The sequence below is a fragment of the Rhamphochromis sp. 'chilingali' genome (genome assembly GCF_963969265.1).
Source record: "Rhamphochromis sp. 'chilingali' genome assembly, chromosome: 20".
NCBI lineage: Eukaryota > Metazoa > Chordata > Actinopteri > Cichliformes > Cichlidae > Rhamphochromis > Rhamphochromis sp. 'chilingali'.
In genome coordinates, this window is record NC_137947.1 from 30,582,884 (window position 1) to 30,597,481 (window position 14,598).

The 14,598-nt window shown below is 44.3% G+C and overlaps 1 protein-coding gene across 1 annotated transcript in view; it reads left to right on the forward strand.

Annotated features, from left to right (window-relative positions):
* Positions 1 to 14,598, forward strand: part of arfgef3 (ARFGEF family member 3) — a 52,371-nt gene that overhangs the window by 22,273 nt on the left and 15,500 nt on the right. The window contains exons 18-33 of the mRNA XM_080869454.1: positions 608 to 715; positions 1,343 to 1,558; positions 4,191 to 4,301; positions 5,873 to 6,023; positions 6,160 to 6,474; positions 7,990 to 8,123; positions 9,136 to 9,281; positions 10,200 to 10,379; positions 10,485 to 10,626; positions 10,721 to 10,843; positions 11,577 to 11,680; positions 11,771 to 11,915; positions 12,013 to 12,141; positions 12,224 to 12,400; positions 12,778 to 12,892; positions 14,079 to 14,181. Of these exons, the coding sequence (XP_080725580.1) occupies positions 608 to 715; positions 1,343 to 1,558; positions 4,191 to 4,301; positions 5,873 to 6,023; positions 6,160 to 6,474; positions 7,990 to 8,123; positions 9,136 to 9,281; positions 10,200 to 10,379; positions 10,485 to 10,626; positions 10,721 to 10,843; positions 11,577 to 11,680; positions 11,771 to 11,915; positions 12,013 to 12,141; positions 12,224 to 12,400; positions 12,778 to 12,892; positions 14,079 to 14,181 (2,399 nt within the window). The remainder of the gene's footprint in view (positions 1 to 607; positions 716 to 1,342; positions 1,559 to 4,190; positions 4,302 to 5,872; positions 6,024 to 6,159; positions 6,475 to 7,989; positions 8,124 to 9,135; positions 9,282 to 10,199; positions 10,380 to 10,484; positions 10,627 to 10,720; positions 10,844 to 11,576; positions 11,681 to 11,770; positions 11,916 to 12,012; positions 12,142 to 12,223; positions 12,401 to 12,777; positions 12,893 to 14,078; positions 14,182 to 14,598) is intronic.

Genomic DNA, 14,598 nt, shown 5'->3' on the forward strand with positions numbered 1-14,598 from the left:
TATTATGATCAGTTTAGGTGTAGGACAAAATGACACAGACAGAAAAAACCCAACATAGTATTCACACAGTAGCCCACATAAACCTACCCTTAAATTCAGCTTGTAGTTCACGCCACACCATCAGTTTCATTTTACTTAACAAAAAGTCCCAGTTAAAAATATCTTTTGCTATCCTTGACTGTATCATCTCCAAATAAATTATTTGTTCCTGCAAACAGGGACCTGGCTAAATTCTGGTATTTATAGTAATGCCTATAATTGCTCACATCCTCTCCACGGGCAACTTTTTATCTGTTCAGTTACTGAGCTTTTCTATTAGCAGGGACCTAAAGGCTCTGTATGTTAATCCATAGACCTCCTAAATCTGTGTCTGAGTTTGGATAGTTTCCTCAGGGCTGCCTGCAGCACAAAAGGTAGAGCAGGTCATCTGCTAATTGAAAGGTTGGTGGTTCGAGCCCTTGCTGCTCCAGTCTGCACGGCAGTGTAGAAGATACAGTGAAGATACTGAACCCCAGTTTGCTCAGACAGACTTTGGGATTTATTATATGTAGAGGGTATAAATTCAAATACTTGACATGTTGTGACTTCTCTGTTCCTCGTCTCTTAGACATTGACGGCTTGGGCAGCAGTGCAATCGGAGGTCAGCTGATCAGGAGAGCGTCAAGCCACGCGCCGCTCGGCTGTGAAAAGCCGTGCAGTGACGCTGTGATGGCAGGTCAGTAGCACTTACTGAGAACGTAGTTAACATTTAATTCTCCTCAGTCAGCAGCTCTTCATTCACAGGGTTTTCATGTTTGGATTATATTTCTGGGGAGCTTTACTCGAGTTCGCTGAGCCCGTAATTGCTACTAAAGTGCTGCGCTGGTAATCAGTAGAAACCACAACATTAGCAGAAGTATCTCAGAGCAGAGCTGCATGGTCAAGACATGCAGGTTTTTTAAAGATTTTGTATTTACTGGTGCATTAATGATTGCAAAACATAACAGATGAACATTTGTAAGTTTCATGTCCTGCTGCAGAGTCGGTCTGCAGGAACGTTGATAGGAAACCTGCAGGTTTTAAATATAATCATGCTTCAGTGATGTTGTGTGTTTGGATTTGACCTGCTGTAACTGAAAGAGCAAGAAGCTGCATTGCAAACGAAAGATGAGACAAGCTGGGGAAAAAAGGGTAGCTGGGTAGAAAGAGGGCAGTGAGCACCTGTGCTGTTTCCTGCAGGATTAAGCCAGACTCTAACTGCTGCTGGCTGACTCACCCCTGACATTTATGCTCATCTTGTGTGTTTTGTGTGTGTCACCATTTAAAAAACCGACCCTTTTTTTTTTTGCTCTGTGTTTTTCAGGAGCTGTGTTCTCACGCTTCATCCTCACCGGTGTTTGGAAAAACCTGATCGATGTTCTGTCCACACCGCTGACCGGTCGCATGGCGGGCAGCTCCAAGGGCCTGGCCTTCATCCTGGGGGCAGAGGGGGTCAAAGAGCAGAGCCAGAGGGAGAGAGACACCATCTGCCTGAGTTTAGACGGCCTGCGTAAAGCTGCTGCGCTCAGCTGCGCCCTGGGTGTGTGAAGCATGTTTCATGTGCCTGTATTAATAAGACAAATGCATATCATCTTCTCTCATCCCTGTGGGGGAGGATTTGTGCTCCCTCCCTATAGCACAGGCAAAGGTCAGGATTATTCACTAGACATCTGTCCTACAGCTGGAGCAGATTCTAGGTATGTACAGTATGAACAGTAATTTCTATTAGCAGCTCAGCAGCCACTCAGCACTGTTTTTAATCAGCACGTCCTGTCGCAGCTCACTAAACTCGAGGACTGATTTATTTAGGGGCCTGAAGAAGTGCAGTGTGAAACATGTTGTAAACGCTTAATCCAAATATATCTGTACTGTGGATTCAAATATTACACTTATATCACAGCATGCACACACAGATGTTTTGACTTGGCCAGTGTGATTTCTTCTTCACGTGATTTGTGTCACAGTAGTAATATGTTATAAGATAGGAGATAACATGCTAAAGATACGAAACATTGTGCTAAAATATTTCTACTTCAGATTATTTTCTGCAGCAGTTACAACCTCTCTTTCTTTGTTTGGTATTTAGCTGTAAAACATTTTCCATCACTGGTTTAGCATTAAGACAGTTAGCATAGATAACTTATAAACGTCCTGAGGTTTCAAAGCTTGATGTAATTAAAACTAAATAACAGGGGCCCTAGAGTTGAGCCGTGTGGGACACCGCAGGAAAAAGCAAATGGACACAAAGACTCCGGCACAGACGGTGAAACCTTTGAGATACGGTTCAGTATGAATTTGGTGGAAGAAATACAGAAATAAGGTCTTGATGTAATAAGATAGAACAATGAGCTGCAAGTTATTTGGCCACAACCTTCAGAAGTAGAAAGACTGAACTGAAATGTCTTTGTTTTCTTCTTCCAGTCAGCAGAATAAGCACGAGAGAGCACCGGGGAGGACTTGCTGTCAGATGGCTTTATTGTTCACTTTTAGCCACAGTAACTGTCAGGATGGCAAATGCCCTCACATGACTGCACAAAGGAAGTCAGAGTGAAAAAGGTTCAGACTGTAGAGGCTGTCAGAGGCAGACAAAACGCTGTTAATTCTAATTCTAACATGGAGTTTACTGCCCTCGTGTGAGCTCAGACCCTCTCAGCTCCCGCCACAGCACAGGTCTACTTACACAGAATAATTGAGAACTGAGGGTTTACACAGCTTTTAATTGATATTAAACATGTTTTGGAAGCTTATGGGGTCACAGGGAAATGCAGTCACACTAATGAAAACCGCTTGACACGTGACTTTTTAAGCGATTAAGCACTTTAAACTTTCCCGTTAGAAGTCCTGGACATTCATTGAACCTGAATAGTCGTCTGAACCAAGTGCCAGCGGCCTTGTGGCTGGCCTGCCTTAAAGCTCTGTCCCATGTTTTTAGCTCGGGGATCCTTTCGTTTCCACCTCGACGTTTGGCTGTCACTGAAAAGGGACACCAGAATAACACCAGTGTGCTGAGTGCAGATTAGTGTTCAAACGTGAACACTGGGCGAAGCTGTCAACCATAAAAATATGAGACACAGGTGCTTCCTTAAAACGCTCCAGTTTTAGGCTCATTTTACATTTCATCTGGTCTCAGTTCATTTTACACACTGAATGCAGCAAAGACGATGACTCTCCTCTCTTGCTGGTCTAACTTTTCTCTTCGTGCTGGAAGTGCAGACTGGAGGCCACGTCATGCCCAGTTTTACTTCATACTTTGACATCGTTTCAACACAGCGTGCACGCCTTTTTGATTTAAGTCATGTCAGTTGTTTCTTCACGTTCTCTTGATAACTTGAGTCCATGAGGGCTTTAAATGATCTTTCTAATAAGCACGTTTAAACCATAGAGGGAGATGAATCTGCTGTTGATCATCTGTACTGTACCATGCTTCAAACGTATACATTTAAATGTAAAAACAGAAATTATCAGTAAAGCATTTACTGGGCATTTCATAGTGCCTAAAAATCCCCTCATGGTACTGTAGGCTTTTAATGTTTCTGCCATACTTTGAGCTTTGACTCGTACTCACACGGGGAAGGTTTTGCTGAGTTCTGATTTTCCTTGTCAGCTTGATTATGTATCACATTAATCAAATTTGACACCAGTGGCAGGTGCCCAATAGCAGCCAGCACCTGTTCGACGCTGTGCAGCTCCTCTGGAGGTTAACTGCGAGTTTTACTTCCAAAATGTTAAATGCAAGTATTACAGAGGATGTCAGGGGAAATGCAGTTTACTTATCAACCGCTGTCAGATGTCTGTGAGTATCACTAGCATTAAAGGGCAGTGGCACATCCCCGGGGCCTGCATGGGAGCAAATCAGATTGAAATTAGTGCAGAAGGACTAATGAATATGAATGAACACATGGCGTACGACCTCCTCTGTGTTTGCAGTTGGCACGTTACAGTTTGTGTGTCTCCAGTTAAAATTTTAAACATGTACAGTGGAAATCCCAGAAATCTGTGAAAATGTCTCATTGGTAGATTCTGAATATGGATGATGGCTGAAATGTTGCATTTTTAATGTGCAGGGATGATGTTTTGTGGATGAATGAAACGGCACGTCTTTACTGTGTGTGTGTGTGTGTGTGTGTGTGTGTGTGTGTGTGTGTGTGTGTGTGTGTGTGTGCGTCTGTCAGGTGTGGCTGCCAACTGTGCTTCAGCTTTAGCCCAGATGGCTGCAGCCTCCTGTGTGCAGGAAGAGAAGGAGGAGAAGGAGGTGGGGGAGACGGGAGACGCTATCGCGCAAGGTATTTTCACAGAAACACAAACACACACTTGTTCGGACGTTTGCATGTAACAGACACACAAAAACCTTAAATTTGAATCAAGCTCATCGTCGTCACACACAATCAAGGGGTAAAACCTCAAATTAGTGCTAATTTGTGTTTTCCTAGTTATAAAACCCAGATAAAGGAAATCTTGACCGTTCATAATCATACATACAAAGAACCCACAGTAAACACATTTGTACACTTAATAAGGCCCCACTTATATCTCAACATGAGATATTGAGACTTGTATTAATATTTATTTATTACTTGTATTATTATTTCCTTAAGTACCTTTAACTGAGTATTTTCCATCTTCTGTTTTTGCTTTTGTCTCTTTTTAAAAAAAAGTTATTATTATAAACTTTTTACACTATAAGCAGAAACATTCTGGGCCACCTTGACCTGCAGGAGCTGCTCGGCATGGAAACCCATGCCGTGACGCTCCCAGCACAGAGGAGCTTGGAAGCTGCTGTGTGCCTCAGCACTTCTGCTCTGTAACTTGATGCGTCCTGACCTCCCGGCTGAGCAGCAGGTCAGGACCGTTGATTGTGGAATATCACAGAGGGAAGAACTGACTTGCTGCAGCGGCGGCGTCCAGTTACAGAACCAGGCTGGAGTTCAGTCAGATCTTCAGAACGACCTCTTCTTTCACAAACGTTTGCAAAGACCGACTGCGTGGCTAGGTGCTTAATGTTATGTACCTGTGCCGATGGGAGTAAAAAGCACCCCCCTTTTCCTTCACTAAACCTTGTGTCCTTGACCTTGATGAAATTGTCATGAGTTCAAGGAAAAGAGGGTGTTAGGAATATTGATAAGGGCTCGAGAAAAGAACTGTGTGCTGAGAATCTGAATGACCTGACACTAACCTGCTTAACATGCTGAACTGAAACTACAGTGTGTAAATGTGGACTACAAAACATCGTACGTACTGCACCTTGCTTTGCTAACAGTACGCAGCAGCTGGATTTGCTAAGGAGCTCACGGTGACTGAACGTCACAGTCTTGGGTATTTTTCCAGGTGGCCTTGTGGCATATACATTTGTAGGAGCTTCCCTTTCAAGAAGAAAATATTTAAATGAGTAACATAGACATGATTTACAAAGTCTGAAGCATGCACTTTACTGCAAAATGCTCAACATTTCTTTGCCAAAAACAAAGCTTATGTCTGTTGTGGTTGTGATCAGTGCTTCCAGGAGCGTTTATCTGTTTGGAATAACGGGCCAATTCCTTTTTTCGGCCACAGCCTAAACTTGGAATCATTTCTACTGGAGACAAAAGCAATGATAAAAACAAGATATGGGAACTAGTGACATCTAGTGACAGCTGCTACAAACTGCTGGCAGCATTTACTGGGATGCAACATTAATGTTTATATATTTCCACAACCTGAGAGTGGAGTTTTGTTAAAGCTCATCTCAAATCAGTTCAAGCACAATGTTCAGGGCGTCTGTGATATTTAAAATACACTTTACTGTGTGTGTGTGTGTGTGTGTGTGTGTGTGTGTGTGTGTGTGTGTGTGTGTGTGTGTGTGTGTGTGTGTCTCCAGTGAAACAGCGTGTTGAGCAGCGTCTGGAGCAGATCGGCCGTCCTCAGGGAGTTCGCCTCCACACAGCTCATGTGTTGTGCATGGACGCCATCCTGAACGTTGGCCTGGAGATGGGCAGCCACAACCATGACTGCTGGCCTCATGTGTTCAGGTACGTTTGTTTATCCTGTAAAATATACTTCATATATTATATATATCAAGCTTGGAAATGGTAGTATGTGAAGCTATAGTGGTTCATAAGGGATGAAACTTCAAAAATATGTTCTAGAACTTCAAATCACTTTCAGGGTGACAGAGTACATCAGCTCACTGGAGCACACCCACTTCAGTGACGGCTCTGCCCAGCCGTCCTCTCTGACCACAATCACCCAGCAGAGCCAGCAGATGGCTGGCATCGACCTCGGGCTGGAGTTGAGCTGCGAACCCAGCCCCGAGGCCTCGGACCTGAGCCTGAGCCAGCCGGTCATCCAGCCGCTTTCCATCCAGGAGCTGCTGAAGGAGAGCGGCAGAGGGGGCCGAGGCCTGGACCTGAAGAGCGGCAGCCTGATGACCGGCACCAGCGCCGCCAAGGCCGTGTGCACGCTGTCAACACAGGCCGACAGGTAGAGACTGAACAAATACCACAGCAACATGATAGACTGGATGGCAATCCAGACACTTTCTACATGTGATGTTCCAGGTGTTGCACCAGTGCTGTTAGTTGTGTTTTGATTTTGTTTTATTAAAACCCAATAACTGCACGTGCTCCAAGTTTAAGAAACAGTAAATGAGAAATTCAGCGATTAGATTTCCTTTGACAGTCGGATCAGAGTGGCCCCTGTCCGTATCCTGGTGGTAGTCATTATTTCAGAGAGTCGCTGCACTGAGGTGCAACTTCAGAGACGTGGATACTGAGTTGCTTTATGTTTTTTATATCTTTTTCATTTTATAGGTATTTAATCTTGCTAAAGACTAACAGAAGAGGGGTTCAGTTTTATTTATACTTGCACTCTGACAGCGTTGAAAAGACTCAGTTCTCTCTTTTGTCCACTTTAACTCTGATGAGGTCACAGTTATCTTTCAGACTCTCAGATCTTTCCTGCCGTGCTTTCTGCAGACATCACATCCTGACAAGAGGAAATAAAGTAATGTACGCGATGAAAGGCAAAACAAGAGAATTATGTGGTGCAATATTCATTTTATCTCTATTATTTAATTTTAATTATTGTTAGAAATTAAACTATGATGAACTGCGCAGCCATAACTAATAAGGCTGACCTCTAAAAGCTCGGCCATAATGTCACCACGGGCAACAAGACGGTGGAAATAGAAGCAGACTAACAAGTTTCACAGTGGGTTTAGTTTCTAACTGAAGTGCAGCAGCTGTGTTAGCACCGTGTTCCATTAACAGCCAGCATGACCGAGGCTCTTAATGACTTTATCTTCCAAATCCACGTTTCACCGACATTTGGTGCTCAGCAAGTGTTCCCGAGGTTGGTTTCATAGCCAAAAGATGGCAGTAGTGGAGCTACTGCTGTGTGTGTGTGTGTGTGTGTGTGTGTGTGTGTGTGTGTGTGTGTGTGTGTGTGTGTGTGTGTGTGTGTGTGTGTGTGTGTGTGTGTGTGTGTGTGCTATGACACACTTTCTTTGATGAGTCATTTGGTATTTGGACCCTAAATGTAAAAGTGAGAACATTGTTTTGTGCTTGTTGTTACTGGACCGACACTCAGGATTAGAGTGAGACTGATGTCCTCACACGTGTACAAACATGTATGCATATGTGCGCGTGCCACTTGTTACGGCTCGCACACGGCCGCAGTAACTGTGGACTTGTTTGCGTGTTCATTCCAAGGATCATCTCTTACATAACCAGTTATCTGGGCTGCTTTTAGGAGCGTATATTAAAAAAAAATTCCCCCTGATCTTTTGGAACAGATGGACTGAACACATTTACAAGCTCAAAGTGGCGACAACCATAGTAAATACTGCTGCACAGGGGTGGCCTATATGTGCTTAGAGGGCAGTGAACAGGGAGGCTTTGCAAGTATTTCAGTGTAGGATGTAAACTTGCATGGCAGCGTTGCTTTTGCACTGTAGACGTTCATGTGAGTGTATGAAATGCTTTCTGTGTGTTTCAGGTTATTTGAAGAAGGGGCCACCAAACTAAACCTGGTTGGTCTGGTTGGTTTCCTGCAGCAGCTCAGAAAAGCTTCTCAGTCTCAGCTGTTTGACTCTCCCACCGAGACTGGAGACTATTCACTGGCAATGCCAGGTACACACTTTGCATTCATTCAGTGCACATTATATTGACTGGCTGACTTTACTCTGACATCAAAACACACACACACACACACACACACATAATGCTTCAGTAAATGCATGTGAGCACTCTGGGCAAAAGGCCCCACCCCACCCCTTACTCCATGCATGGGCTGACCATAGACTGTATAAAAAAGATGGACATACTCAAGGAGATGCCACCAATTGGTTTTGGGCTCTACGTTCTGAAACGTGACGAGCTGCCGTCACGTAGTATCTGGATAAAAGGCTGGGATGCTAAGCTATCAGCCAATAATTGCATTAGATTGGTTAGCAAGCTGCATCCATAAAGTGTACAGGTGCATCACACAGACACAAATACCTGCTCACTGATTAAAGTAACAGATTTTTTAAAAATCATTATTACATTTTAATCATCAAACTGGAGTTTTTTGGATGGGCTGCGTGAGAGCAATTATTCTTTGTCAGATATTTGCATTCAGAAATCTTTCAGAAGGCACCAGGAGCGTGAGTGCAGAGGTGCAGATGAGTGACCCAGTGAAACATGTTCAACAGTCGAAACTGTGTTTGCTTTAATAGCAGGTGAAATTGGCCAAGTTAAAAACTGGCTTCTCTTCACAAAGATTTTGGCTTCACTTCAACACAAATAAACCACAGACATCCATTTTTATTTAATAGCTACATTTTCTGCTTTTATTAAACACACCTAAAACAAATTCTGTTACATTTATTTAATTATTGACACACTTTTTTCAGACACACAAAAGAAAATTATCCAAAAAAACCCCATAGAATTTGCATCCTTTAAACATCCTCGGTCCCTTCCTGTGCCCTTCTCGATCTCAGGCCTTGGCCACTGACCCAAGGGTCTGCATAATTGTGAACCATGCTGGGCATACCTTGTTCTCTTTCTTAATTAGTTTCCCTCGTGTGGTTAATTAAAGATGAAGTACAGACAGGAGTAAAGCTCCGAGGCCTTTTTTGTGTCCTCTGCGTGTCTGTAGGAGAAGCCAAGTCAACGTTGGACCGGCGCAGCGCCCTCCATCTCTTTCGTCTGGGTGAGGCCATGCTGCGAATCGTCCGGAATAAGAACCGACCCCTTCTCCACATGATGAGGGCCTGGAGCGTGGTGGCGCCTCATCTGGTGGAGGTAGGATATTACCACCTTGTAAACAGTGTTTTATTTCTCTCCTTCTGTTAACTTCTCAACCTCTCAGTTGCGCAGTTGTGTAACTACAGAAGTTCTAATTGCTGCTCTCACACGAGTTGGAACTACAGACAAAGTCAACGTGTTTAAAAGACAAACAAAGCCAACAGTTTATCCACATGTGAAATATGGGTTAATCAATCTTCTCCTTTTATGGAGATTTACTTCACAGCAGCAGCATCGCAGTAGTTCAGGCAGGTCTCAGTCTTCTGAGTTTGGGTCTTACTGCACCTCAGGCTGCCTACATGCCTGCCTGTGTATCTCCAAGCCACTTTGCAACCCACCTCCAGCCCAGCTCCTCCTTTTAAGACAGGGGTCTCGAACTCCAGGCCTTAAAAGCCGGTGTCCTGCAGGTTTTAGATCTCACCCTGGGTCAACACACCTGAATCAAGTGATTAGTTCATTACCAGGCCTCTGGAGAACTCAAGACATGTTGAGGAGGTCATTTAGCCATTTAAATCAGCTGTGTTGGATCAAAGACACATCTAAAACCTGCAAGACACTGGCCCTCGAGGCCTGGAGCTCAAGACCCCTGTTTAAAGGTGTCTCTAACCTGATCAGTGTCAAATCTGTTATCACTAATGTCTGCTTGTTCCATGCTGTGTCTTACTGCTGCTGTTATTCTTTCTATGTATGCACATGGAAGAGTGAAGGGCTCCCAGAAAACTGTGACTGCACACAGAAATGAATCTTCTTTGGATTGTAGCGGCTCTGAAATGAAGTTGTGTAACATCTGTGTAGACCACCTTCTATCTCGCACAGTGGTTTTCCTTTTTTTTAGCTCGGTACACTTCAGGCACTGAGAGAATAAAAGCTTTGATCTGAGGCTCTTTAAACACAAAGTTTTTGTCGTCATCACAGGCTGCGTGTCACAAAGAGCGCCACGTATCCCAGAAGGCCGTTTCCTTTATCCACGATGTTCTCACAGAGGTGCTGACGAGCTGGGCGGAGCTTCCACACTTCCACTTTAACGAGGCACTGTTCAGGCCTTTCGAGCACATCATGCAGCTGGAGCTCTGCGACGAGGACGTTCAGGACCAGGTGGAGTCGGATCTCAGTTCCTCAAAACAACCAAATCAGCCAGCGTTGTTCCGGGTTGTGCGTTCAGTTTGCCAAACAGTTTTTCTTGGGTTTGTCTCCCTGCAGGTAATAACATCGATTGGAGAGCTGGTGGAGATGTGCTCTCCTCAGATCCTGTCAGGGTGGAGGCCTCTGTTCAGCGCCCTCAGGACGGTGCACGGTAGCAAGACTGACACCAAAGACTACCTGCTGGGTGAATACTCCATGGGTATGTCTAACAAACTTTTTTCCAAAGTTTATCAGCAGAAAGATTTTTACTGTAAATCTGAGTTTCCTGCTCTCGTCTTATTGTCTTCCTCCAGGGAAGTCTCAGGCGCCGGTGTTCGACGTCTTTGAGGCGTTCATAAACACAGACAACATCCAAGTTTTTGCCAACGCTGCCACAGACTACATCATGTGTCTCATGAAGTTTGTCAAAGGATTAGGTTTGTCTCACTAATGTGTGCGTGCTATTTTTCATTTCAAGATATTACTTTTCAAGCCTTTTGGGATTTTACTTTTCCCGGGATCAGGCTATGTATTTATCTCTTTATTAGAAGCTCATAACATGCAAGTACATTTTGTATTTATGTCACAGTTTAATACATCAGGAGAGCGGATTTATGCATCTGCAGATGCTGAGTGCTTCAGTTTTCTGCAGAAATTTAAGATTTGAGAATTTATGTTGATATGTGCTATTATTATTTCTTTTATTTATCAAAAAAGGCCAAATGCACAAATGCACGGGAAGTACTCATGCATAAATATGTTCCTGTACATCATTAAAATGTTTTACAAAAAAGCACCAAGAGGACACACAAGACACAAAAGCTACTTTTATGTTTTTAAAATCCCAGTTATTCATAATTCCTAAACAATGACTGGGAAGCAATTTTTCTTTTAGAAAGATACTTCATGGTTTTTAGAAAAATCGTCACCATCAAAAGCTTTAAAACCTCACAGAAGGAGAAAGGAGCAAACACGGGGCTGATGACAGTGAGTGGGAGGCGAGCAGCGAGTCAGTGACAAAAACAAGAAAACAGCACCGCAGAAAAAGCGATCCTGTGTTTCTCAGAGACACGTTCTCTCTGAATGACTCGAAACAACTACAGTGTCATCCAAGTGTTTTTTAAAGCTGACCTTTCAAACTCCGGAGAACTTTTATGCTTTTCCGTGCAGGAGAGGTGGACTACAAAGAGATTGGCGACTGCGTTCACGCGTCAGGTTACAGCTCCACAGACCTCTGCCTGCCTGCTCTCGACTACCTCCGCAAATGCTCGCAGGTGGAAGCTCCACAGATATAAAGTGAGAGCATATTTTTAAGATTTTTCGCTATTATAAAAAAGAAACCGTGTTTTGCATTTGATTGACAGCTGCTGGCAAAGATTTACAAGATGCCGTCTAAGCCGGTGTTCCTGGGTGCGCGGCTCGCCAGCCTGCCGATGAGATCGCAGGAACGCTCGATCAGCAGCGAGGACGGCATGGACTGTGTCCTCCAGGAGTTCGATGACGACACAGGTTTCGCTTTGCTCCTCTCTGTGCTTCACGGTCTTTGTCTAAGACTCCTCCTCCTTTCTCTCTCGTCAGTGCATTTTTGTTGTCTCATGTCCTGCAGGTCTGATCCAGGTGTGGATTTTGTTACTGGAGCAGCTCACTGCAGCCGTGTCAAACTGCCCTCGACAGCACCAGCCTCCAACGCTGGAGCTGCTCTTCACTTTGCTCAGAGAAGTCACCGCAGTGCCAGGTGATAAACTTAAACACAATCCAAAGAAGAAGAAGACAAACCCTACAAACAGCCGGGATGTAACCTGATCTCGCCTCTCCAGGTCCAGGGTTTGGCATCTTTGCTGTCATCCAGCTGCTGCTTCCTGTGATGTCACTGTGGCTGCAGCGTAGCCACGGTGACCACTCTTATTGGGATGTGGCGGCAGCGAATTTCAAACACGCAATCGGCCTATCCTGTGAGCTGGTGGTGGAGCACGTCAACAGTTTCATACACTCAGGTTGGTGGTGTGCGTTTCCCTCTGTGACCTCGCGCGTTTCGTCTTCTTTAATCGTCTTCAAGCTAAGAGCAAAGCATTCTGGGAACTTTGCATTTCTAAGCTTTCATGTAAATATTCACTGAAAGATTTGACCCGTGGTGCATTAGCACAGTCAGGTGCGCTGTCACAGATCTGATGGACTGTTATTGTTTCTCTGGCGTATAATGTGCTTGTTCTCTGAAGTGAAATGGAGCAGAAGTGATACCGTGTTGTTCCACTGTCCTCCTCTTTAGTCAGATTAAACTGCACCCCCACCCTGTGTGCTCACAGGCTCTGTTGTGGTGTTTGTGTGTGTGTGTGTGTGCACGTGTGTGTGTTTCTGCCGTCACTTCCTGCAGATATTGGTTACGAGTCACTGATCAACCAGATGCTGAAGGACCTCTTCAAGCTGCTGGTGGCTTGCGTGTCTGAACCTGCAGAGACCATCTCCAGAGTGGGCTGTTCCTGCATCAGGTGACCACACATCTGGCAGTTACACACCTGTCGCCACAGTGAAATCAAGTGTGAAACCTCTTTTCAATTCAGGTTGTCTTTCTCTGTTTTGGGTGGATTGTTGGCTGAGTGAGCGCTTCAGTGGTGGACGCTCGTCCTAAACAAGGATGACGTTTCTAAAAATGAGGTGCAGCTAGAAGAAAGGTGGACGATTCGTGGAACTATTTTTAAATCCTGGTAGAACTGCAACCACATAAGCTAGCGCAATCATTTTATTGCATTTGGAACCAGATGAGTTGTACTTACATCACATGCATTCAGCTTGTCCCAGCTCGTGGTTTCCTTCCACATATGGCTCTGCGGATTATCGCATGTCCGCCATTACCATTGAAAACCGGAAGTGACGCCTTTTTTGTGGGAGATGTAGTTTCTATCAGGGCCTTTCAAAGGTTTCCTGGTGTTTTTCAAAGTCGTGTTTGACTTTATGCCTTTCTGTGTCGTTTCTGGGAGGCTTAGAACTTAAATTTCACTGTTGGAAATCGTTTATTTTGAAGCACATGCTGTTTCTTTGCAAATTTTGCACAATAATGCAGCAGGCCAGTGTTTTTTAAATCCTGCCTCTACTCCTGTGACGATGTCTACACCGTCTCTGGGGCATGCCACCCTGTTTGTTTTGTTTTGTTAGGGCACTTTTGCACATGCAACACCTGCCATACACGAGACAACTGCTTTACATCACTGATACAGACTCACACACAGTTTTGTACGCTTTCCAAGGTTGTGTGAGGAAATCGATAGTGGCTCTTTTCTTCTCATTATTATTGTTTTTCATCTGTCAGTGTTCGAGCCGACTTACTCTACTTTTATCTTCACATTTACTCAAATCCTCGAGGTTTCCATACTAATCACAAATATGACGTTTTTACAGACTCACACATTTGGACTTGTGTGAGTCTCTCTCGTTTTATGTCTTGATTACGCAGAAACAAACATAAAAGGTTTGCAAACTTTCAAGGACTGCATTAGACACTAAGACTTTGTTAGTTTTGCTACTCGAGCGGTTTATTCGCAGCAACAGAATTGTCAAATCAAACAATGTCAGGTGTGTTTTGTAGCACTTTAGAAATTGATTTAAAAGGTATTAAAAGATATAGCTTAGTTTATTTTCTGTGTGATCAGTCCACGGTTGTTCTGCGTCTCTCTCCAGGTACGTGTTGGTCACAGTGGGTCCAGTGTTCACAGAAGAAATGTGGAGGTTGGCCTGCTGCGCTCTGCAGGACGCGTTCTCTGCCACGTTAGAGCCGGTCAAGGTACGTGATGAAATGCAGATGTCAGGTGGTACAGCACCTGGATACAAGTGACCTGGACAGCCCGCTGCAGTAAACCACATAATCCATCCCCAGTTTGAAGCCGCTTGTCCAGACAGAAGTAATCTGAAAGCAGTTAATACCATCACAGTGCTGGGATTCCAATAACCCCATTTAACCTGCGGTGTGCATTATATACTCGCCATCACAGTCCTGCAGCTGTGAGCGATCACTCTTTGTCTCCTCGCAGCAGGAAGGAAACTGCTCTCCTTTCCTTTTTGGTGTCAACCATCCTTGACTGAGAGGTTCAGTTAGATATTATCTGGTTTTTGGATTCTGCAGCTCTTTTGTCTGAATTACCTCAAATGTAGTGTTTTATTTGGATCCGTCACTTGTAGCTGTTCTTCTTTATCAGTACCG